The sequence below is a fragment of the Acartia tonsa genome, chromosome 12 (genome assembly GCF_053477335.1).
Source record: "Acartia tonsa isolate MP-2025a chromosome 12, ASM5347733v1, whole genome shotgun sequence".
NCBI lineage: Eukaryota > Metazoa > Arthropoda > Copepoda > Calanoida > Acartiidae > Acartia > Acartia tonsa.
In genome coordinates, this window is record NC_137271.1 from 6,036,866 (window position 1) to 6,062,913 (window position 26,048).

A 26,048-nucleotide genomic window follows, 5' to 3' on the forward strand; every position below is an offset into this window, starting at 1 on the left:
GTTAGATCGGTGTATTTCTTGCAGGCATCCTTTAAATCAATTTTTATATAAATATTTATTGGAATTATGTATTCATATTTCAAGAGCTTTTTTTGAGCAAAAATTATTTTACATTACTTCATTTTGAAAAACGTGTTAGACTGTAGAAGAAAAAAATAGCTCTAATAACTTAAGTTTAATTATATAACCTGTTCTATTTAGAAATTTACCAGTATTTAAAATATAATAAATCATATATCTATAATTTGTGTTGTTGTTTCTTATTATACACTTGATGTGAGGGTACCAATCTGAGTTGTAGACGAAAAAGTTAAACTATATTTTTTTTTCTGGGGGGGGGGGTTGACATTTTTTTTCTAGGTGCGATTTCATTTTGGAGAGTGGTGGTACCGTTCAATGGAATAATTATAATCATTTATTGATATTGTATGAACACCTTGAAAGATGTTGTAGTACATCATAATGTTTTTACCTTGGTACAAAAAAATGTATAAACAACAGCGTAAAATATTTGTACTGAAAGAAAACAAAGCTATGGAATCTTTCCATTTCCAGTTATATAGTCACAAATTAACCAAAAATGTTATTTTCAAATGCAAACTAAAACAAGGAAGACAACATCCATAAAAGCGAAGCTCTGAAACTCTATGACAGACGAACATTAATAACTCTTGTAGAGTGCCAGAACTGTATATAAAAAATATGAATATATATGTTTTGACAAAATTATACGTAAATTTGTTGCAAAACATCTTAAAAACATAATTTTGTTTAAAGACATTTTTAGGACTTAATTATAGAGATGCTTCGCTCAAAATATTATACCTTATTGTAATAGAAATCAGTATTCCAAAATCAGATCAATCGGATGATTTTATTACATAAAAGTAAAAAAACAACATGTTAAAATGGACGTACGTACATTCTGGCAACGATTATAGAGTTGCTACGATTTCTAAATCGTACCAGACTACTACAGGAATCATCATGCAAAGTTTGAAATCGATAGGACAATTCTAAAAAGGCCTAAATTAACGAAAAGAGCTATCCGTTGCGGAATGACGGACGGACGGACTGACCGACCCTAATTATAGAAACGCCTCGCTTTAAAAAAGATGACCTTAGAATTATAATTTTTTTCGCATTTTTAAAGCGACAAATTTCTATTTTGCTTAGATTAAACTTTTAGAAAATATAAAGAAAGAATGCACGAAAGGGGAAGAAAGCGAAAAAAAAAGCATTTCTGTTTTGAACAAACAAACATGTATTTTATGAACCAGTTATAGATGATTCTAAAACAAGAAATACATGTAGTATAACAATGAAATTTCAGTCATGACTAATCATCAAAAAACTGTGATTGTTCTAGAATTTTTAACTATGGAACAGTCATAAGGGAAGGGGGAGGGGGGGAAAGGTTAAATCGAACTGTTTTCTTTGACATTAATTAGTTATCGTCGTACAATTGTACGATAAGGAACTCTTGGTGATCTTGGAATGACGTGGAGTTTGTGCTTTTTGCTCTGTAAGTATTTATTACTTTTTATAAACTTAATCCTGTACAGTTTAGAATTAAACCTCTTTTTCCTTACCGAGTACAAGTTGCTTTGCTTTTAGTGTCGAAGTGGCGGGGAAGTTAAAAGAATAGCATAATACCATCAAAGATATTTAATTGAGTTTTCCTGATAAGTTAAATCCATTTAGACAATCTTAAGCTTCAGCTAAAATACCTTGCTACTTTATATTACAGTATTTGTAAACTCGAAAATAATCTAAATGGATTAGTGATTGATCATATCGTTTTCTCCTAAAAAATGAAAGTCAATTTTATCACTATAGATGGTTTATCTCCAGAAATTTAAGAAAAGGACATTTTCCTGTACTAAGCGGCCTTGGCATTTTTATTAATACTTTTTACCTGGTGTAAAGACTATAATTTAAATAGACTGACAGACCTTTAACTTTATTTTATCGTATTTATTCAAATCCGGTGGATAGGAACGGGTCTCATCCATACGAAAAAAACTGTATCATCGTATTATATCCAGCATTCTACGAATATAAAAATGTACAATTATAAGATTAAAACCAGTTTTTTTAGCCCCGAGGTGCCGAAGGTACATTCTATATCCGCGGAAAGACATTTATAATACGATGCTAGAAATAACTATTCCAATTTGTTTGAAACCTTTATTATTTTTAGTTGGAGGGGCGTTTGGTTACACCCTCCCCCGTGAAGGATTTCAATGGGGTTATACCTGTGAAAATGGTAAGTATTTTTTTATATTTATTATTTTTAAAAGGGTGCTAATTTTTAACCCTAGTTTTAAGTTTTTTTTTCTTTGACTTTTAAACAGGAGTAGAACGATAAAATTTAGCATGGCAGATTTCTTCCCATTTAGAATTTGTTTCTCAGATATATTTTTTTCGCTCAAACTGTTTTCAATATAGTTTCCGAGTGTTTGGGCATTTATCTTGAATTTGTCTTGAAACCATAAATTTTGTGGTTTTTGATCTTTAACTAAAACGTAAAATTACTCTTGGTTCCCAGAAACTGATAAATATTTGCTAGATTAGAACTGCTTCTCCACCATACCTACTAAATAATTATTTATCTTACCATTTTGTAGTTTTTGTAACAAAACTGGAATTAAACTTATTTTCGTTTACTATCCTCGAAAAGTTGTCTATAATACTATGCGATAAATAACTTACTTGATTCGCATACCGAAATCTCCCTAGATTAGAAGAACGCTTATATTTTTTTTAGAACAAAACCTAATAATTGTTTAAATGTTTTAGGACCCAAGGTTTGGGGACAACATTTTGAGGAATGCGCTGGCTTCACGTAAGTTTTATCTTTCTTGTACTTTTCCCTGAATTTAATCTTTGCATCTTGTCGTAATGCAAAACAATATAATGTGATAAGAAAATGGCTGATAAATTGATGTGCGTCCTCTATGATAAAACCCAAAATTACCCTTTCTGTATATTACATTTATTGGTTGAAACGTTTGGACACTTAAGTTACCAACCAATCAAAATTCATTAAAAGTTTCCAAATTAAGTTGTTAAGCCAACGTATAAAACTTTGGTGACTAGTTAAATTAATAGCCGAATGACTAAGGGGGGAGTTTTGACACATTTGCGTAAACCTGGAGTATAGGCTTTATCTTAGGACTAAGAGGTTAGGTTATAAAAGATAAAATCATTCTTATATGATGAAATATCCACAACTTAAAATTTTTTTGGATAGGCCTCCAGGTGGTATCTGTATTTTTGAATGTTATTTACATATTTGATGAAAATACGTGCATATTTTGTTTCATAACATGACCTTTAACTCTTTAAAAAATTCTTTTTCATTTTTACCTGTGCAGAGACGGCCTGGAGCTCCGGAACCTGGAGGCCTATTTAAAAAATCTTAAAGTTGCGGGTATTTCATTATATAAGAATCATTTATCTTTAATAACCTATCCTCTTGGTCCAAAGATTAAGCCTAAACTCCAGGTTTACACAAATGTTTCAAAACTTCCCCCCCCCCCCTCACTCTCTGGAAAATGGTAGGAAATACTATTTTAATCAATACGAATATCTTGCGTTTTCTTCTTGTATCTACTGCAATGTCTAGTAAAAGCAATTTAAACTTTTTTTTTACAATTGCTTACTTCAATAACAAGGTAGCCTTTGAAAATTTAATAAGCCTAGTCTCTTAGTCTCTTGAAAATACAGGCTAAGCTTTAACTTGTTAATAAAGTTAACTTTATGATTAATATTTCTTTTTTTCAGTCAGAGCCCGATTTCTCTGCCGAGCGCCCCTGCTCCTACACCCCCTTTCCTGGACAGAATTGAATATCAGAATGCTGAGTAAGTATATTTTTCAATATCGCTTCGAAACCGCTTAATATCCGTTGGAATAGAACCGGTTATGTGTCGTGCTGAAAGATCATTTATCTTGTGGTATTCTAGACTATCTTTGCATAGACATGGAAAGTACTTAATTTCCTTTAAAAAAATTACAGATTACATAACTTAAAAAATAACATCAAAGATTAGTTCTGATCAATTAGATTATTTATTATTCTTAATAAGAAAAAAATGGCAATTATGTTTTTCCTTTAATATTGTGGATGAACAAAATATTTTATGATTAGATATCATCATTAGTATGTTCGTTGTGGATCTTTTAATTAAGTTCCTTTTTGAAGTTCATCTTCTCTATAATATGTTAAAATTATACAGGGTGGGGCACATAAATCCGGACTTTTTCAAATGTTTAAACAAATGAGCATAAAATAGTCAATTTTAAAGATTTTATTGAATTTTAAAAACTGGGAGGCAGAATAGGTATATGACTATTATATTATTCAAAAAAATTGCCGCCAGTCTCATTCGCCGCCTCTACCCGCCTCCTCAACCGCCGGCAGGCCCAGGTCAAAATGTACCTGTCCAAGCTGGCGAAGTTCTCCTTGATAGTGGCAATGAGGGAGGTCTTTGTGATATGGGCACGTCTATTGGTGCATGCTTTAAAGTAGCTTTAGGCCCAAAAGTCCATTGAATTAAGATCAGGCTGCTGGGAGGCCACATTTCCTTAGGATCGTGAGTAACCGCAGGATCCAAATTAACACAACTTTCAAGCTACCCTTAGACACGGAGGCTCTTATTTGGACAACAGTTGAGCTAGAACGACGTTCTTTACCTTTTTGAAAATGGCATGACAATTTAGCTACGGTTGTCAGCGCAATCCATAGTCTAAAATGAGTTTTAAAGTTCCATATGGGTCGTTGAAATCGAGAACCGAGAAATATTAACAATTTTTCACGATTTTTGACGTCTTTGACATCTTAAAATCTGACACGTTTCACTTTGCTGGAGTACTACGGCCAAGCCATTTCAGATAGAGAGCTCTAGTCTTTTTTTAGTGTCTTACTTATGTATCTAGGAGTATCTCCAGCAAGTTTTATAACCCTACCTCACCTACAGATGGGCTGAGGTCAGATTTAGTGGGCCCTAGTCGTGAATCAAGATTAAACCACCAGCGCATTTTGAATCTGCCTTGTTGAACATAAGTGCGGCCAGCTCGGAGTACACGTCCCCAATCGTCGAAATATTTTTTTGTGCTGAAAGAACATTACCTAAGCTTTTTATAGTGGGGTCAAACGTCCTGATTGGTCAAGTAGTTTTGACGCTATGGCCGTTTAAAAAAAGTCCGGATTTATGTGCCCCACCCTGTACATATTAGACTGTTTTTAGCAGATATGCAGTAAGTTTTTCACTTTTTTCCATGGAAAATGGTAACTCTATACAAAGACACTATAATCTAAAACCACAAAATAACATTTAATTGCCCCTACCCGCTTTTTAAACCGTTTGTACAGTTTTTATCTTTCACAAAAATAAAACTTGCCTAATCATTTTTAATTCTTCTATAAAAAGGTAAATTTTGCCTTTCATATCAAAATGTAAAGAAAATTTGGTTCCTTACCTTCAAGCTCAAGTGACTTGAGTGTAAACTTAATGCATTGCTGAATAACTTATCATGGAATAGTTATTTATCGCATCTTATTATAAACAGTTTTCCGCGGATATAAAATTGTTTAATTATAAGATCAAAATTAGTTTGTTAGTTTTGTTAACTAGTTTTAATCTTAAAATGTACATTCTATTTACGTAGAAAACTGGATATAATGCGATATGATGCATGATTTTTCAGTATGGATGAGAACCGGTTTTTATCCAGCACCGAAAATTAATCTGTTTCGAAGCCATACTTAAAAATAAAATTTGTCACATGCCAATATATCTTTCTTTTAGCTCATCAAAGAAGTTGTTTGAGCTGAAACAGGAGAATAAAGCAATCAACATCATTTATAAGGGTCCAGGTAAAAATTTTTAGCTTTGACAATCCTTATACAGTTAGGGAGTTGAATCAATTTTTATAGAAGCAGAAATATAATCTATGATTATGGTTTGGACCCTCTAAAACTGTAATCTACCTTTCCACTTTCCCCTCTCTTGGTGAAGATATCTTCAACGCCGATACGATTTTTGAAATGTAAGATTCTACTTTCCCTTCTCTTGGTGAAGATATCTTCAACGCCGATACCACTGTAAGGGTAGATTACAGTTTTAGAGGGTCCAAACCATAATCATAGATTATATTTCTGCTTCTATAAAAATTGATTCAACTCCATAACTGTTATAGTAATTAACAGGATGTTTGTGTGTGTAGTGAAGAATATCTCCAATATATACCAATATTGTTCTCTTATAAAGTAAATCTCTGATATAGGTCCAGTGAAGCTTTGTAACTAATTTGAGGAGAGAGGCGACATTTGACTATTTATTACACAAGTCCACAAAGTTTTTATACGTTTTCTTATACGTTTTTTTTTTAAACTTTGGGGACTTAAGTATTTAATGCTGGTTGGTTGGTTGGTTGTTTAAATTGAGTGTTGATACGCTTCAACCACTAATTGTTGTCTACTGGAGGGGTAATTTTGTTTATTACCATTGTGGATGTAAATTAATTTATCGGCCATTGTCTTATCCCTCAGATCCCTAAATTTTTGGAAGGGTACTATAAGTTCTTAAATGTGTAGCAATTTAACTGATGTAAAATTTATTTTCAGAGAGTGAAAGACTCAGCCTTACTGGATCAGTATTTGATGAGACAAAAAAGTAAGTTTTGCTTCATTTTCCTCGTGATGAAAACTACAATTATCTAAAATCCTAATCGCCCTCCGTTTGTCCCGTTCTAAATTCACAAAGTTTATATAGACTATCATTTAAAGTCTTTAATTAAGGGGAAATTTAATTCTGGATTGGTAATTGTTTTAAGTTATTAAGTTTTTACTTGTCCGTAAATGTTTATCTAAGGGCGGTGGTTAATGCAACCTTTTGGTACTCTGAGTGCAAATTGCTAAAAAAAACTAGCTAAATGGCTGAGCTGTTAGCCGTTACTTAAAAACTTTTTGTTTCACTTATGGAAAATGACCTACCAATGATTACTCAACTTTTATACTTAACTAAATTCGGATTTTAAGTGCAATTTGCACACTGATTACGAGATGGTTGTATTTAACCACCACCCCCCCCCCCCCTTACTCTACTTTTACCCATATAAATTCTTTCTTTGTAGTTTATTATTTATATTATTTGTATTTTAGGATAAATTGCATGGGGTCGGGGATAACTTTAAAAAGAATGATATGGTTCTATAAATGACTTAATATAAGCAGATTGGCCACTTTATCTTATTTTAAGATTATTAATTTTTGCAGGTTTTTGTTTGATCGTACAGTGATAAGAGTTGGTGAGACTGACTGCTCTGGTTCTGAACACTTGTAAGTAAAAGAAGGGGAGGGAGGCTGAGGTGTCACTTTGATGAAAATATACTCTGCCATTGAAAGTTATAACTTTAGGACTTTTGTCAGTTACTTTACTATAAAACCAACTAAAACTGAAGAAATCTACACAATTTTCTACTCAGGCATTTTTTTTTCATTTCTCAGCGACACATTTGTCTTTTACTAAGGTATTATAAAGTGGATAATTAAGGATGACCCCCTACTTGAAAGCAAAATAAGCAAATTAGAAACTAATATTGAAACTTATTAACCAACTACTCATTATATTTGGGGAATATTTACCCATATGTAAATTCTTTCAAATTCATACTTCTGTTTATATTTTGGTTTATTCTCCAATTTTAATTTCTCCATTTATCCTTTAGAATGAATGGCACAAAGTATGCTGCTGAATGTCAAAACTATTTCTATGAGAGCAAGGTAAGTTTATGTTCAGGGACGTCCAAGCTTTTTATTTTGGGAGGGTAAAATTTTTTTAAGGGGGGGGGGGGGTAATTCGCTTTTGTGGGGGGGGTAAGCCGCAAATTTTTTTACCCCCCCACCAAAATTTTTATCCCGGGGGTAAAATTTGCTTGGGGGTAATTACCCCCCATGAAATCTGAAATACCCCCTCCTAAATGGTTGGGGGTGCCCACGGCACCCCAGGGTAGGGGTAAATTTTAAATGGAAGGTGTAAAATGAAAAAAATTTTGGGGTGCTTACGGCACCCCCAAATTCGTTTGGGGGGGTAATCGCCACTTTACTCCCCCCTTTGACGTCTATGGTTATGTTCTCTCATAAATGTCTCTAAATCTGATCTGGTCCTGAGTCCTACTGATAACTTTTATGCTAAAGAAAAAGAATTATTTGATAAATAAATATATTTAGGGCCTTTGTCAACAAATTGTAATAGACCCTCTTAATTATGTGAATTACTCCTGCCAAGTTTCATGATACAATTTGGTTTTTAAGTGCCATTTGTGCACAGATAATTACGATACAGTTGCATTACCCCCCCCCCCCCCTCCCCTTAGTTAATGCCTGGTTGATGTGTTAAAAAGCTTAATTTTTGTTTTAAAAATTGCTACGTCCTATACACTTGAGTTTACCTTTCAATTTTATTTAAAAAGGAAATTACATTTTTTTGTTTGGGGGATAATTTTTCTCACTTCTATAAATATGAATATTGTCTGGGCCATTACTGTAATGGAGAATCATTTAGGTTCAAAGGTTAGATCCTTTGCTACATACACACAGCTACACACAACCTAATCCTTTTTTTTATAATTATATTATTTGGATAAAATTTAAATTTTCAGTACAAGAGTTTTGATGAGGCCATGAAGGTACCTGGTGCTGTTGTAGTTACTTCAACCATCCATGAGGTACGCTTAAAAGGACTCTCCACAGAAAAATCAACTTTGGATTTTTGAAAATCTAACCTGAAACTATTATTCTCTGTTCAATTTTAGGCATTTTTTGTTTTTGTGGCATCGCGATCGAAGCCCTTTGAAAATTTTGTCCGCCGCCTATTTGTACTGCCGCTATAACAATATATACTACACTTTCCTCCACTCAATATGTGTTCGCCGCTAAAGAACATTTGCTCCATTGCAACCGGCCGCTCTACGATTTATCCTCTTCCTTGACTGGACAATCCTGCCGCCTCCATTTTGTGTTCGCCTCTGCCAAATATAACTATCTTTTGCCGCAGTTGCCGCATTCATCGCCCTTCTCCGCCGCTACTCCGCTATACATTGCATACGTAGCTATACACAACACCCCCAGCCTCCATTTAATTTCTGAACAAGGGAGAGGGGAGCATGTATTAAAAAGCGACGTACAGCGGAGTAGCGGCGGAGAAGGGCGATGAATGCGGCAACGGCGGCAAAAATAGAAGCTAAAAATCACTAAAGCAGCACAAATTAAATGGCGGGAGGATTCACTTAAAGGAGGTAAAAAATTTCAAAGGGCTTCGATCGCGATGCCACAAAAACAAAAAATGCCTAAAATTGAACAGAGAAAAATAATTTCAGGTTAGATTTTCAAAAATCTAAAGTTGATTTTTCTGTGGAGAGTCCTTTTAATGGATGTAGAATATATGTAGTTGTTGTAACTGGAGAATTTTTTTGTCTATTTATGTTTCAATTTCCCCTCGCATTTATTGGTTAGGCAGTTTATCCAGTAGGATGAAAGAGAATGGGGTTAAGGAGAGGGATGTGAGAGATAGATATTTTAGCTCACTACAGAGTTTACTTTATTATAGAACATGAAAATCAGGTGTGTAAGATCCCTTGATTATAGATCCCTTTTATTCCTGTAAAGATTATGTTATTTAGTGTAATAATATTAGAGGGGTGTAACTTCAGTAACTTGCCTAAATTAGTACTTAGAATTAGGTTCAACTTGGTTACATGTTTGTATTTTGATAAATGCTTTTCAACTTTTTGACATATATTTTATTCCAGGCCACTGATGAATATCTTCCATCAAATGAATTCTTTGAAAAACTTTCTTTGGTAAGTATATAAATTTTCTCTACTTTCTTAAAGTTTAGCACAAAATCAAACTCTCCTTTTTGTAAAAATAAATTTGTAGTAAAGAGGATCCAAGCTTATCTCTAATCTTAATTTTTTTCAATTAGTTGAACTGCATTGCAGCTGGTTAAATTATGATAACACTTACAAAAGTTTTAAATACTTCTTTCAATGGACTTTCTACATCTTTCATTCTTTTGGCTAAACTTTTATCTTAAATTTTTTATTAGTTAATCTTTTATCCAAAAGAAAACTTCTCTTTATTTATATACAGCTCTCTCACATTGTCAAATCCAAGTTTTTTTTAAGAAATAAAGGGGGGGGGGTTTAATGCAACCATCTCGTAATCAATGTATAAATGGCACTTAGAATTCGAATTTCGATCTGACATTTTGCATAAGTAATCCTTGGTAGGTCTATTTTCCCTAAATCTAACAAAAAGTTGGAAAAATAACGGCTAACAATTGGCGGCTCAGCAGTTTAGCCATTTTTTGGGCTATTTTCAATGCAAATCATCACGAAACCTAATTCCTTATAATGCTATTTTCTGCTCAAAAATGTTTTCAAACGGTTCTAGCCGGTAGTTACTGGTAATAAAAATCTAAAATGTTGTTTTTGTATCATTTCACATGAGTTAAAGCAAAAATATGTTTCAAAAAGTTGATTCCTACGTAATTTATGACAGATTTGCCCTAAAAATAGCCAAAAAACGGCTAAACGGCTGAGCCGTTAGCCGTTACTTTTTAAACTTTTTTGTTAGATTTAGGGAAAATAGACCTACCAAGGATTACTCATACAGAATTTTAGATCGAAATTCGAATTCTAAGTGCCATTAATACATTGATTACGAGATGGTTGCATTAACCCCCCCCCCCCCTTTTATTGTAGATAAGTGGAACCAGCAAGGGTGTTGAATGTAAAATTGAAAATTATGCTGCTCAACTGCCAGTGTTTGCTGGTGAGGGTAAGAAGAAGAGATGCACCAACTGTGATTTCTACTTCTATGAGGTAAATTCTTATTTTTAGACATTCTATCGTATTTTATTGGTATTATAATCAAAGAAATATGAAGCCTGTAAATGAAAGAATTTTTTGACATATATTTCTGATTTTTTTTAGTTTTTCTAAATGAATTTTTAAAGATTTAATATTTTCAATAAGACAGATCTATTGTTTATTATATACTTTTAAATATTTATTTTTTTGATCTTTTTCTAAACCTAGAGCCCTGTTATAACCTGTTTTATTAGCAGCTTCGCCCTTAGCCTCGAGGAGCTTTTTGTCCTCAAGAGATGATTGAAAAAAAAGTATCTAAATAAAAACAATAAACTAACATAAAAATAGGTATTTTTTATGGGGGGGGGGGAAGCAGTTTGAACTACTATACCACAGGATCAGTAGGTAATGATATGTTCCCCGAAGAGTTGAATCCAATCTGTTTAGCAGTAACGTATCTTAATCTTCAGACTGACATCGTTCTACTTTATACTATAGATGTTTTGTAACATATTTGTGCTAGGGTTCCTTGACCTTCCCACCTTGCAGCCAAGTTGCATTATGGCATGTTTACATGGATGTAAAAACTTTTTCAAGTAAGATTTATAATTTTTAGTTTTATGTCTTTTTATCTCCTTCACCATTGAGCTAAAAAAATCATTTGAGTTTAAAAGTCTTAAAATATTAAGATAGGATTTATTTTTCTAGATCCTAATTTCAACAAATTTCTATCAATCTGTATTATTATGTTTTTTAGTAGCGATGCTACTTTATAATTCACTTAGGTCTGTCCTTAGGTACATAGAGCATCCAGTATTTAATTATTTGGTCTGTCGGTCCTCCTTCAGATGTACGTTATTTTTAATTTAAAGATTTCTTTTATGGCAACTGAACATCTGCCATATAACCAACGTTTTATCAGTTTGCTCATCCTTGATTTTTTTCTGCTTCTCTACTCATGAATATGGTCTTCCTTGTTTGTTAACTCTTGTAAAAACTTTTAATTTAATTTTTTATATCTCACCAGGGCAGCAGTTGGCTGCATTGAGAAGTGTTATTGACTATGAAGATAAGACTCCACTGGTTGGAAATGTAAGACCAGCTCAGCCCATTAACTTTAGAGATGTAAGTTCTTAAAAAGCGAAGCTACTCGATAATTTACTAAGTTTGTCATTCCGTAACGCTATGGCACAGTGCGTTCGAAGGTGCTTTGACTTTTTTTTTTGTCAGAACCTAAATTTGGACATAGTGTATTTCATTACCTTAGGTTAGGTAACTTTATTTCACTTTTAAATAAAATCTAAAATGCAGCCGTTTTTGAGAAAATTAGATTTGAAAATTTCAAGTTCAACTTTCATCCACTAGGAGTTGCCGCATAATCATGACAAGAAAAGCAAAGATTATTTAATTAAAATTTTGAATAAGTTTGCTTTTATAAAGTTCTTCATAAAACAACTCCTGAAGTGAGTTGATTCATGGCCGTTTTTATCAGTTGCTTTGAAATTCCGCCTTAAATAAATCATATAGAGGTTTTATGACAGACTTTATAAAAGCAAAGTTGTTCAAAATTTTAAATAACTAATCTTTGATTTTCCTGTCATGATTATGCGGTAACTCCTAGTAGATGAAAATTGAACTTTAAATTTTCAAACCTAATTTTCTCAAATGGCTTCATTTTAGATTTTATTGAAAAGTGAAATGACGTTTTAACCCTGCGGGATTACATAGTACCCTTTATAACTTTACTTAAACTAAGAAACTACCCCTGCCCATCATTGTATATTGTCTTGCATTTGATTCAAGTTGTACATGTTCATGATTTAATGCTTTTTCAACCATTTCCTGACTATCAGTGTATAAGTAGTCTCTAAGATAATTTAATTAGATCTTATTATAATGTATCTCTTGCTTGTTACACTTGTGCATGATTACGCTTTCAAATATCCTGCAGACAACTAACCCCTTGGATTGCACGACCTTTGTACTACATGCTCATAGTATTTAGTTGTTCTGTTAATCAATTCTTTATATTAATCGCTCAAAATTTTTAGGTTCTGCAATACCGTGACGGCGAAGAGCATAGGCTTCCCCCTCCACCCCAATACCCTCCCCAGATGCCCCCAGGAGTTCAGTTCCCTCCCCATATGATGCCACCTCCTGGACAGGTAACTAATTATTATTGCCCCCCTTCATATAACCAGCCCAATACCTATAACAATTTCTGTGTACATGCGGAAGTAAAGTTTATGTGGCAAAAAAATGAAGGGGAATGAATATACCCCTCTAGGTTTCTACATTCTTTGTTTTTTAAATGTCCTCGTCAACTTTAGTATTTTGTTTCAATTTCTTTATCAATCTATTTTATCACGAAACTATCAGCTACGCCCCTTGATTCCTCTAGGGGCACTTGCGTGGGGAAGAAGTCAAATTCTCTTAAATTTTGGAATTGCAGAGTAAAAGGGAAAAAAAGTGGGGCAATTTCTTTCTACAGATGTAGTAACTATATCACTTTAGATGGTATTGGGGTTTCTTCCCCCCAAAACACATTTCCAGGATTTATGAAAGTTATATTGTAAAGGAGAACTATTTCAGTTTAGCATTTGGTCCTACGATACAAACACAAAGACAGACTTATAGACAGATAAGCAATTTTGTTACTTTTATGTAATTTCAGGTCCCTGAAGAATATCTGAGGCAGATGCAGCAACAACAACAACAACAACAGGCCCAACAGCCACCAGCTCAGCACCAGCATCTTCCCCCATATCCAGGGCGTGCACCACCACCAAGAAGAGGCTAGGTATGTTTGATGCAAAGGGATAGTTGTATGAAATGCATTTAAACGTTAAACGTTAAACTGCATACTATTTTCCTGTTTAATGATTTTAACTACATCTATAGGACATATATTCAAAAGAATTTGACTTTTTACAAGGTAGTTTTAAAAATATCAAGACTTGAAAAACATATTTTATGATATATGCAACATAAATGGCTTTTTTTTACTAAAACCGCAGTAAGACTATTTTGGTGGAGCTACATGGATTGCTAGCTATTTAATGTAATACAAAATTATATGATTGTATTCTTGTAACTTATGCTTGCTATCAAACTTGTTAAATGCACTTCTTGCAACTAACCCCTTTTACAACATTTAAGAAAGATTATGAACGCAGATTTAATGCTCTATAGCCGGAAGAGAGGGGACATTGGGCTCCAAATTTCTATAGTTTTGCCTTATTCGTGGAGTTAATAACTTTTGGTAATTTTGATGGTTGGTTTATTAAGTTGAGTATTCAAAAGTTTCAACCACTAATTGTAATCTATTTAAGGGTTAATTTTGTGTATCATTAATGGGGATGTTCATGCCTGTTATATAGCTTTAAAAATGCATTAATAGAATTAAGAATTTATTTGTGTTTTTACTTTGATTTTTAAATTCTATATTTATTTGTAGACCAGTCCTAAAAATAATATTTTATTAAAGTTCTAACTTTAAAATATATTTTTTTCAGGTGATTAGTATGGAAGTTTGTTTTATTGATTTTATGTATTGTTTGTCAAGCAAATAAATTCTATATCAAAATTGTTTTGTGTTTTTTAAGTTGTACCTCTGCTACTCTAAAGTTAACTCTATACGCTCAAAGTCAATGTGTTTTAGGGCTCTTAATTTTATTAGACTCGAGATTTATACATATATACAATGACACTTAATATGAAATTATTGTATTAAGTTAAAAATAACATGTTCAAATCACACTCAATAGCTGAACTAAATTAATAATTTAATTTAAAATCCATGGAAAAATTCTAACATACTAAAATGGCTTTTATTTATAGACTCTAGTACGGACAGAGCCTAATCATAAAAAAAAGTTTTGAGTAATGTCTTGAGCAAAGCTTTAAATAATTCTGTGTGTAAGAAATGGTTTAAGGAGGTTTTTATCTTTTTGTTTCTGTGCACGTTATATGGCTTTAAAATATTACCAGGGAAAAAGGAATGTTTCATTTGATAGGAAATTCAATTTCCAAAAATTCTAATAATAAATTTTGGAAAGCTATTTTAAAATTAGATTTGTATAAAAAAAAGTTAAGCAACCTTTTATGCACTAGACCCTAAAATGTTTAAAATTAGCCAAATTTATCTTCATCAAACTCCTTGAAGTAGAACAATATCATAAGTAAATGCAGTTGCCAACACTGTTATCAGACAAGATCTTTCAACGTTAAAGAATCCCATAGCAGAAAAAGGTTTAGTTTCACCTATCTCAGCAATCAGAATCTCAATTTCTTCTTTTAGATCTTCATTGCGTTTAGTTTCAATCAACCTCCTTCTATATAAACGTACAAAAAATATGATAAATTAGATAAATAAAAATTCACCAAATACATTAGAGTAAAACAATAGAGGTGGAAGGGGTTAAATAACTATGTCCTCACCCCGTGGACTTAGTGCTAACTTTGAATTGGGTATTTGAATATCAGCCAATAGTGTCAGGAATATTAACACAACCAAGTCGCTACAAAATAAAAAAAAAGCAATTTGCCACCAGACAAAAAAATGTTCTTAACAATGGTGCTGGGTTTTTGACTGGGTTATATATGGTGCATTATTTGCAAAGTGTACCACTTTTCTGCAATACCTCTCCGATTTTGGCAATACTCAATATTTTGGTCTGTTGGGTGATTCAAGAATACTGGATGGCCAAAAAAAATTTTAAAAAACTCATTTTAAATTTTAAAAATAAATTTTTTCGTTAATCTTTCATCCAACCTATACACCATTTTTTTCTATTGAAGTTACTTAAACTGTCATATATATCTGGTAAGCCGAGCGTTCTCGGCCCACGGGGTAACGAGTTCGGATTCAACGAGCCCTAGCCTTGAATTATTCTACCAAAACAAACTAGCAGGATTTAGTCATACAGAAATTATATATTTAACTGAATAATATTTACAAGCAATGTTTACTATATATATACAACAGATTATAACAATGGTTAGGTTTGAAGGGGGTGTGGGACGCTAGGGCTTAGCTCCCGGCGGTAGACAGGCTGTGGGGGCAGCGGTGGTAAAAGGGGAGGCAGCGCCTCCCGGTTATATAAGCGCGTGAGGGACGCGTGATAGTTGCATGTTTGAGTCCCCTCCCCACATTTAGGCAGGCCAGTTTGACCGCTAGATAGCGGGGTCAACATCGGTCATGGGATAGATGGTGATATAATAAGATTAGTGCAGTGGGTTTGTTATCATAAGTCACAGCGTAGCAACTCTGTAAACTGCCTGTCCGTCTGGTTGTTGTATTACCACATATATACAGATTTTGACTTATAACAATAATATGTGCCTATATTTATAAATTTTCACACTTTTGGGACATTCTGTGCATATTTTCCAAAAATGGTGGTTTTTGTCCCTTTTTTGAGGGAAGGAGTTGTTTAAAATCACATTTTTATATTTCCCAAAGTGAAATTTGAAAATCTTATAGTCCAAAGTGCTCCAAACCGTTATATTCCACATATGCCCACATATAAAATACATTATTTAAGCAAAAAGATTTTTTTTGGACAGGTATTTTGGGTATTGCGCTAGATATCCAAAATACACTTTATGTTGGACACCCTGTAAAACTAGAGTTTTGGACAAAATAGCATTATGTGTGCTTTTTACAGGAATAAACAATCATTTTGGTGTATAAAATGTATAGGTTGGATGAAAGATAGATGAAAAAATAAATTTCTAAAATTGTGAAAATATGGGTGTTTTTTTATTTTTGTTACCTACCTTCATAGATAGCTAAATATCTAGACATCCAGGGACTCTAAAACTTTTTTTTGGCCCACCATCATCCTTGAATCACCCAATGGACCAAAATATAGAGTATTACCAAAATCGGTGAGGTAGTGTAGAAAAGTGGTATACTTTCCAAATAATGCACCATGTATATCTATATTTAAAGATTATGTTAAATATTAACTTAAAATTCGAAAATGAAATATATAATTTACCTGAGATATGGTCCTAGATCTAAATGGCTTTCATGTGTATCCTCCAGCAAAGATGTTGTATAAAGTAGGTTGAAAAGAACAAAAAGAATGCTCATTAAATGTCTAACCTATATTAAGGCAAAGATTAATATAATATATACATAGACGCTAAACTTTTGATTGAGGTTTTCATTTAATTACATAATAAATATTGAAGATCTGGATGGTCAATCCGGCACTATAATCCATCAAACTTAAAAAGTGATTCTAAGCAAGCAAACCTTTGTTTATGTGATTCATTCCAATGATAGAAACGAGGAAATTGTTTTAACTATACAATATTTTGAAAGCAAGCTTTATCCTAAGAAACTCAACTGTTCAAAGCTTACTTTTTATATTTTATGTCATATGCTTTACAATTTACATGGAAATAAATTTTACCCAAGCAAAGCTTTAACCTATGAATTGACTATTTAATATATAGCTGACTCATTATATGTTTAAATGACAAAAAGCTAAGTGCCCTTTTGAACTTAAATCTGTACATTTCTAACCAATAATATGGCTGGAGTATTCCTCCACTGTTATCTTATAGGCTGATTTAGAGAGAATGTATCTAGACTATATTTATTACTTCCACAAAGTATTCCCTAATGAGTATTTCAAAGTTAATGACAAGAAATCTTTTGTTAGGGAAAAAATAACAATAACCTGAAAGGATGAGAAAAACAACTGCAGGAAAATATAAAGTAGAACAGTTAGTAAAATACATTTAGATCCAAAATCTTTTTGATGCAATAATCTTATTTACATTAAGAATTCATTACTTTTTCATCATTTGGAATTAAAGGGTGAATGTGAAAATGGTTGTTAACAACAGTGGAAAATATAATAATCCCATATTTAGGGTAAAGGGGGGCATAGACCGGTAAGTGGTTAATCCGGTAATTTTTTACCTACCTTCATAAAATGTTCCTTTTGAATGAAGAAAAAATCATTATATCAAATTTGTTAGTGATAATGTTGCCTACAAAATATTAGAAAATTTTGTTAGATAAATTTTAAGGGTACAATTAGGTCTCAAGGTCGGACAAAAAAAATTTTCACAAATTTTTCAGTAGGTGTGTAAAGATTGACCTACACAAAAATTGGTAAGACCTAGAACTGAACCGTAAAAACCTTTTTAACTAAAAATTCCAAATTCGTTGAGAGCTTTAGAATAGAGTTAATATTTCTTTTCAAAAATGACCAGAGTTGGCGGCGGGTCATTTTCCTGTAATTTAAAAAAATCTAATTCAATTTTAAGATAAATTTTCAGGTTTTCTTTGGTAAAATCTAAAATTCAATATGGGCTTTTAAAGAATTAGGCCAAAAAGTGAATAGAATAGGTTTTTTTTTTATAAAAAAATTAAAAATTTTATCTTTAAAGAAAATTTTACAAGAAAAATATGATATTTCTCATCTTTTAAAAAATTATTTTTAACATAGAAGGAATAGTCCGATCCTTATTAAAATTTTTGTGAATAATCCCAATAACCTATACTAAATATGATTAATCATGTTTCACTGCCCGTTTGGCCGTTTTTCATCGATATTTTTAGGTTAAAAAGCGTTACCGGTTTAGCCCCCCTGTGGGGTACTATTCGGTAATGCCTTTGTGTCAAATTATGACAAACTTCTAAAAGTACTAGGATAACGTCCTTTTAGGACCTGTTAGTCTTTTCCGTAAGCTTTCTAATGATCTTGGTTTCACTTGAAATAAAAATATTTACGCCATTTTTTCTTCAAAAAACTAAAAAAAAATTAACGGATAAGCCTTCCCTCACCCTAATGTAGAAAACTACAGGGTGTCCCTCATAAACTGGTTTTTTTTAAACGCTTATTACTCCCTTAATATTTGAGCTATCTTAGTAAAATAAAAAGTATTTGGCAGCATACTACTGACCATTTTATTGGGTAATGATAAAAAATCCACAAAATAAACAGGAAAAAATCTACGAGGTATTGCATAAGAGGTTCATTTTATTGAATTTAGACTAACCCACAAGAAAATATTTGCTTTTTGAAGTTTAAGATTAGGTAGGGTCCAAACGGCTGGTCGCTTAGACTTTCTAAGCACAAAAATTGAACAGGCTTGACATGGCATACCAGAAATTCTCAATATTCAAGATTCTGAAGTGTAATATGAGTGAAAAATATGTAAAAATAGGCATAATATTGGTCTTTTGTGTTAATTTTTCATGTGAGCTCGCTTCAAATGCACGCAAGAGCCTGAAATATACCAGGTTTTTTAATTAGACTACAATGCCAGTTCTTATAATGTCTGGAGTAAGTCTTTTTGATCCAACGTTTGACCACCAGCTGCTTTTAAATTTAACAAAGGCATATTTTTCTTATGGATTAGTCTTATATTCACTAAAATTAGCCTGTTAAGTATTACCTTGTAGATTTTTTTCTGTTATTTTTGCGGATTTTTCATCACTATATCATTAAATGGTCAGTAGTAGGCTGCCAAATACTTTTTAGTTTTCTAAGATAGCTCAAATATTAAGGGAGTAATAAGCGTTTAGAAAAAACCAGTTTACGAGGGACACCCTGTATATTAGAATTTTGTTTAAGTTATGTTTAGTTGGGTCCAGAAGCACCCAAAGAATTAGGATTTTTTAAAAATCTAAATAAGATTATTTCCTATCAACAGAAGAAACCCAAATCCTCTCTAATTTTATAGAAATTATAGATGTGTAATAACCATACTCAGGGATAAGGGATAGGAAACCTGGCCATAAATTAAATTGGCGGCGCCAATTGGTGATTGGTTGATACAAAACAAGCCCAAATCACAGATGGCGGAAATTTTACAAGCAGACAATTCTAGAAAAAATAATGATTTCGTCTGCTACGAAAAAATAAATACAAATGGTGTTAGATCACATTAGTTTAATTATTAAATCTGCTTAGAGTTAAACATTAAAAAAGGGCCATATAGAAAAAACAAAAATAACGGGATTATTTTTTTGGAAAGAAGGTAGCTACGAATTTTCATTTGGTAGTTTATAAATTAGATGTTGTATTTTGAATTTTAAAAATTTAGTACGGAACTGATACACCACCTTAACCCTAATTTTTGTACAATACAACACAGTACAGATATATCATTACATTATAGAATCCAAAGAACTTGATAGAATGTTACCCAAGTGCATATTTATTTATTTATTTTGAATTTTAATTAGCAATGAAATTTTCAAATAAAATTTTTACTCATTAACAAAAATGCAAATAATACAAACTAAAATCTGTCTGAGGGAAACCCAACGATAGCTTTCTGACAGTTCAAATTACCAAAGTAAAAGATAAAAAATTTTGGGAGAGAAAAAACTTCATTTTAACAAAAGCCATTAATATACAGGTTTATAAAAAGTTATGTTTTTTACTTTAAACTAGCTACCTGAATTTGATTCTCTACTTTATCTTCACACACACACACAGCTTTTTCATTAGCATTTTATACGAACCACTGCGCTATCCCAAAACTGGTTTATTAGGCTAGAAATAGGCCTAGGCTTGAAATAGGCCTGAAATAATATTTTCCTACGTTTCCCATCCCTTATCCCTGACCATACTATTAAGATATTTTTTAAAGAATATGAATCATTTGAAATACTTTTACTATAATGTTGGACCTCATTATTTTTTTAATTTTAAAAGATGAAACTATTTCTATAATTCAAACTATATTCCTTAATCTGTATAATGTCTTGATGAAGTTGTTGATATTTATTTACTGATATTTCTAACTGTGGGATCATCTTCACTTGGTCAATTTTCTGCAAAATATCAATGTGTGTAAAGATTCTAAGGAATGTGAAATGTGATGAGTGGATTAAACAAGGGTGAATTTTAGTTTAAAATTTGAAGATTTTTCCTATCAAAATGTTTTTTTTTTGTCCCTAGGAGGAGGTATTAGTACAAATAGATGTATGTATGTATATAATTGAATAATCTGAACAACTACCTGACCCAAATGGCAGATACCAATTTTAGTTGCTAAGAAATTGCTTTTATTAAGTAGGGACCATCCTGTATTTATATTACCGAAGCTATCAGCTGTTTTTAAAACCCAATACTAAATCCGGAAAGGATCCCTCCCCCGAGGATAGAATTATATAAATATCTCATGCTCCATCTATTCCTTTACTTTAGTTACCTTAATTTGTGTAAGGAATCTTATCCCTTAATATTAGGGAATGTATTTTTAGCTTATTTTTTAACAGTTCATAAAATTACCTTATTAATCCATGTGGTGTATTCTGATACTGTCATCATCACCATCAAACCTTTAAAATAAAAATGTAAAAATTAATTTAAATATCATTATTTTACTTATTGGTGTTGAGTCAATCTTAATAAGGTGTTTGGGGGTGGATACGTTCCTTAAATTTGTAGTGGGTTTCTAGAAGTGATTCTCTTTGGGAGCGGGTTTCAAAGGTACCCTACCTGAAAAAATTTTAGGACCATAGAGCCTTAGAGCCATATTTTGAGACAGACAGACATCCTGTTAACTTTATATAAGGATTATATCTACCTGAAAGGACAAATACTAAATAGCTGAACACAAATGCAAGGAAAAAATACCATTCCTTTTTGAAGTAGAATTCTTTAAAAACTATTCCAACAAGAACACAAGCAATGATCAGAATTGTAGTACTCAGGAGAGGGCGCTGTAAGAAATGCCAACCATCATTCTTAATTTCATCCACAATGGTTTTAGTGCTGTAGCCAAGTTGGTATGAACCTAAAAAAGATGATCAAAATGTAAAAATTTTCGTGTATTCCTAATATAACCTCAATTAATTATTAGTTTTACACTTGATAATCAATCTCTTTTCTATCATTGCAGGTATTTTATAAGGAAATATCTTAAATCAAAACTAGTAGTGTGGTGATTAGATGAGTGCAGAGAGGTGTCATACCCCCATTAAAATATAAAACAAGGATGACAACATCTATAAGTAGCGAAGCACAAAAAATCGTAGATGGAAATACGTACAGGTAGATTTAAAAGGTTTTTACTAAAATCAAGAATAGATTTATTGGATAAAATAAATATGAAACCTTGTTTTATTTTGTATGATGACGATAGTCAAAGTAAATTATATTAAAGATGCTCATAACAATGGGAAAAATTATTTTGATACAGATATCCCATAAAAGTTTGAAAATTGGATCAAAATAAACAAAGATCTTGGGAAATATGTAAAACTTATAAAAATAGCCAAAAACCTGATAAAAGGCAGTCTGGCCGCCATGGTTGTTTTCTTAAAACGACAAAAAATTAAATTTTTAAATCCTTAAAAACTTTAAAAACTTGGAAAATCGGACCATATACACTAAAGATATGGAAAAAAGTGTTAAATATATTTATAAATAGCCTAATACCTGCCAAAAAGGCAGTCTGGCCGTCATGGTTATTTCCTTTATAGACGGGAAATTTAATTTTGATATCTACAACTGAAAAAATTTTGAAAATCGGACTATAAACACTGAAGATATGGAGAAAAATGTTAAAAATATAAAAAAAACAGCCTAAAACCTGCTGAAAAGGCAGTCTGCCCGTCATGGTTGTCTTCTTTAAAAGACGGGAAATTTAATTTTGATATCTATAACTGAAAAAATTTTGAAAATTGGACCATACACTGAAGATATGGAGAAAAATGTGAAAAATATAAAAATAGCCTAAAACCTGCTAAAAAGGCAGTCTGGCCTTCATGGTTGTTTCTTTAAACGACTGGAAATTTAATTTTGATATCTCTAACTGAAAAAATTTTGAAAATCGGACCATAAACACTGAAGATATGGAGAAAAATGTGAAAAATATAAAAATAGCCTAAAACCTGCTAAAAATTGGTCCGACCGCAAACGATGTTTTATAGTCAATTGTGCTCCTTAATAATGGGAATGTTGTCAAAAAATTTCAGCATTCTATCTTTTATAGGAGCTGAGTAAATCCCATTTCCCCCATAGCGTTACGGACTGACTGACTGACTGACTGACGGAATGACAAAGTGAATTATAGAGTAGCTTCGCTACTAAAAAGAAGGCCTCCATTCTCCTTTTTCACCCCCTAATAGTTCTACACCAACCTCCCAGTTTAATTGCTGTCCACACCACTGATTGATAAGGGGATACAATTATTGTACTGGTGGATTGTAAAAATAATTGTAAAAACTATTTGCTCAAGCTTACCTAGTAAGCAGCATATTGCATATAATGGAGAGATAAAATCCAAACCAAAATAAGCAATTTGAGATGATTTGTCAATCTTATCTTCTTGCATGAAAAATATCTGGTAATCATGGTAGAGTATTCCTGTAATTATGCAGGAATACAAGATAATCCAAAATAAGAATCCAAATGTATCAACAATCTGTAAATAATTAGGATTAAATCAAATAAATATTGCATACTTAATTTTAAGTTCTTTATCAATCATTTTCTTCAAAGAACGTGTCCTAATTTTTGTGATTTTTTTTTACCCATTCGTGACCAGCTAATAAAGTTCAAAGTTTTGATTAAATTATATAAATATTGCATACTTAATTTCAAGTTCTTTATCAATCATTTTCTTCAAAGAACGTGTCTTAACGTTTTGTTATCTTTTTAAAAGTAGATTTTTTCAATATTTACTCAACAGAATTCAAAAAGTAAGGTGTCAAATTAAAGATCTTACTATTTTTATTCATAATGACAATTATTTCTTTTTTTGTAGCGCTCATAGAGAAAAAAATAAAAGAGAGGAATCGAAGCAACTAGAAGACGAAAATAGGCAGTGGGCCTAGAGGCCTACTCAGCGCTGTTGCCGCGCTAAAATTTATTGCTATTCCACTACTTTTCAAATGGGAGGATTAAAAATTATTAAAAAAATATTTTTTTACTTTTTACTATTTCCATATTTAGGGCAAGAATATTAGATTAGATATTTTCGTTTTAATGTTTTAATTAAAAATTACATAGAATTTTATTTTTATTTAAAAAATTTGTTCATTAAAGATGAATCCTTCTATTTCTAACATAGAATAAGGAGGAATAGAAGTGAAAACCCTAAAAAATTCTGGGAAATTTGAAGGAATCTTTGACTTGCGCAGTAAAGAAAATAATGCTGAAGTACAAATCACAATGACTAGTTGGACAAAATTTAATTTTTATCAAAATCTAATATATACTATTAAAAATTTATTTGATCTTCATGATTTAAAATAATGTATTGTAGTGTAACACACTTGACTTTAGAACTATTTAGAATAATTTTAAGCATTCAGAAGGTAATTATTAACCCTTAAACATAAGTATCTGATTAAGACTAACACCTATGATATACACCTCTTATTGAAGTGAGACAGCATTAGCTGCTTGGTCGATTTAGACAAAGATGAAAAGTTATTTAACAATATGTTGTTTTAATTTTGGTAAGTATGATTGACCACATTTGTAATTTTCAAGGGACAGTTAAATGGGTACAGCCCCTTCTTCCCCCCTCCCCCCCTACCACAAGTTAATGTATGGATGTAGTTGCTATCATGTATAAATCAGCTGTTTAAAAACATACATAAGAGCGCAACCTAGTTTTATAATATAAATACCGAGACCAATATTTTTTGTAAATTTTCTTACATAATTAAATTTTTTAAGGCTTAAATGCACATCAAATTCCTTTTTAATCCATTGTGAATAGGGAAGATAAAGCTGGAAGCTTGGCTACAAGGCTTTTAGTAAATTATTGGAATAGGAATTTATTTTGAATATTTTTTCTGAATAATTACTGAAATCATTTTATTTACTAACAGCCTTGTAGCCGTTTTGGTCTTTCAAATGGTCCAATTTTATTTCAGGCTAGCCAGGCAGAATCTTCTACCTGGATTCTATTCTATACTTTATCTTCTTTGATTTCTAAAAAGGGGGAAATTTTTTTCATAATGAACATTCAGCTGATTCTGACCGCCCACAGCTGTTTGCTAAATATCGCTTTTCTTTTTATTCACATTATCATTTATGATTGACTTACAAAAAGCCCCGGGCGGCTTTTGATTTTCGTCTGCTTCTAAATTTGGGGATGGGGAAGTAGTATTTTACCATGAAAAAGGGGTGAGTATTCATCCTCTTATCCTTTTTCCTTATGGTAGCGCTTTAGTACCTTAAAAACAACTTAATTTTTTTAAAAACTTAAATTACTTCAAAAATTCTGTGGATCATTTTACATATACTACTTACTAAAAGCATGGACTAGCTTTTTTTTTAAAATCACAAAAGTCAGGACATGTTCTTTTCTTTAGAAAAGATTTTGACAACAGTATGTATTGTTAGGTTGATTATACTATAAGTTAGAATTAATAATATTACCTTGTTGCTACATCTTGGGAAAAGTTGAGTGTAAGACAGCAATCTAAAAAGGGACATTCTGATCTGAAAATATACAAAACAAAGAAAAATGATGCATTGTTCAATCTTTGTGTTCAAATTTTGAATCCTCCTTGCAAAAGAACAATGATGTAAGTAACTGAAGTTGCCACTAGTGTAATCAGACAAGAGCGCTCAATGTTGAAGAATCCAAGGGCAGTGAAGGGTTCAGTTTCAACTATCTCAGCAACAACTATTTCAATTTCTGTCTTCATAGATTCTTCAGTTTTAATTTCTAACAATTGTCTTCTAAAAATAAAATGATAAAAAAAGATTCAGATTAACTGATAATTTTAAAAAAAGATTATTTTTAATCAGTTTTCATAATTTAAATTACCTGAGAAATTTAGCAAAGTTGAGATGAGCTTTATGTGTATCTTCTAGAAGAGTAGAGTTGTAATAAAGACTGAGAACAATACTTAGACTGACAAATAAATGTCTTATCTGAGAATTAGATATACAATTAAATTTGCTAAAATATTTTGGATAACTTACAATGTATATTGTTATGTTACCTTAAATTGTGTGATGTTAAAGAGAAACAAATAAAGAAGAGTTACCAATAAAATGCATTTGCTTCCAAACTCTTGAAATTCAAACATTAAGTATAAATCCTTTATGATCAAAGAATATCAAGTGTAGTATTATATGACATTATTATTGTAAAAGATATACAAAGTGATTTAGAATCAATTTATGGTTGAAAAGTGTAATGTGATTTTCTGGTT

General features: G+C 31.8%; 2 protein-coding genes across 2 annotated transcripts; one reads left to right on the top strand and one right to left on the bottom strand.

The window, feature by feature from the left end:
• Positions 1 to 1,314: 1,314 nt before the first annotated feature.
• On the top strand, positions 1,315 to 14,468 carry LOC145333753 (carbonic anhydrase 2-like). Its single transcript, XM_080178979.1, has 16 exons — positions 1,315 to 1,525; positions 2,204 to 2,269; positions 2,803 to 2,848; positions 3,790 to 3,867; positions 5,815 to 5,882; positions 6,633 to 6,681; positions 7,284 to 7,346; positions 7,736 to 7,790; positions 8,669 to 8,734; positions 9,818 to 9,868; positions 10,775 to 10,894; positions 11,406 to 11,478; positions 11,910 to 12,007; positions 12,934 to 13,047; positions 13,557 to 13,682; positions 14,398 to 14,468. The coding sequence occupies exons 1-15, from the start codon at positions 1,498 to 1,500 to the stop codon at positions 13,680 to 13,682; spliced, it is 1,101 nt and encodes a 366-aa protein (XP_080035105.1). The 5' UTR covers positions 1,315 to 1,497; the 3' UTR covers positions 14,398 to 14,468.
• An 8,693-nt stretch (positions 14,469 to 23,161) lies between these two features.
• On the bottom strand, positions 23,162 to 25,922 carry LOC145334476 (uncharacterized). The gene is made up of 4 exons (XM_080179940.1): positions 25,836 to 25,922; positions 25,658 to 25,764; positions 25,264 to 25,569; positions 23,162 to 23,293 (listed from the first exon to the last, which is right to left on the bottom strand). The coding sequence occupies exons 1-3, from the start codon at positions 25,920 to 25,922 to the stop codon at positions 25,377 to 25,379; spliced, it is 387 nt and encodes a 128-aa protein (XP_080036066.1). The 3' UTR covers positions 23,162 to 23,293; positions 25,264 to 25,376.
• Positions 25,923 to 26,048: the final 126 nt, after the last annotated feature.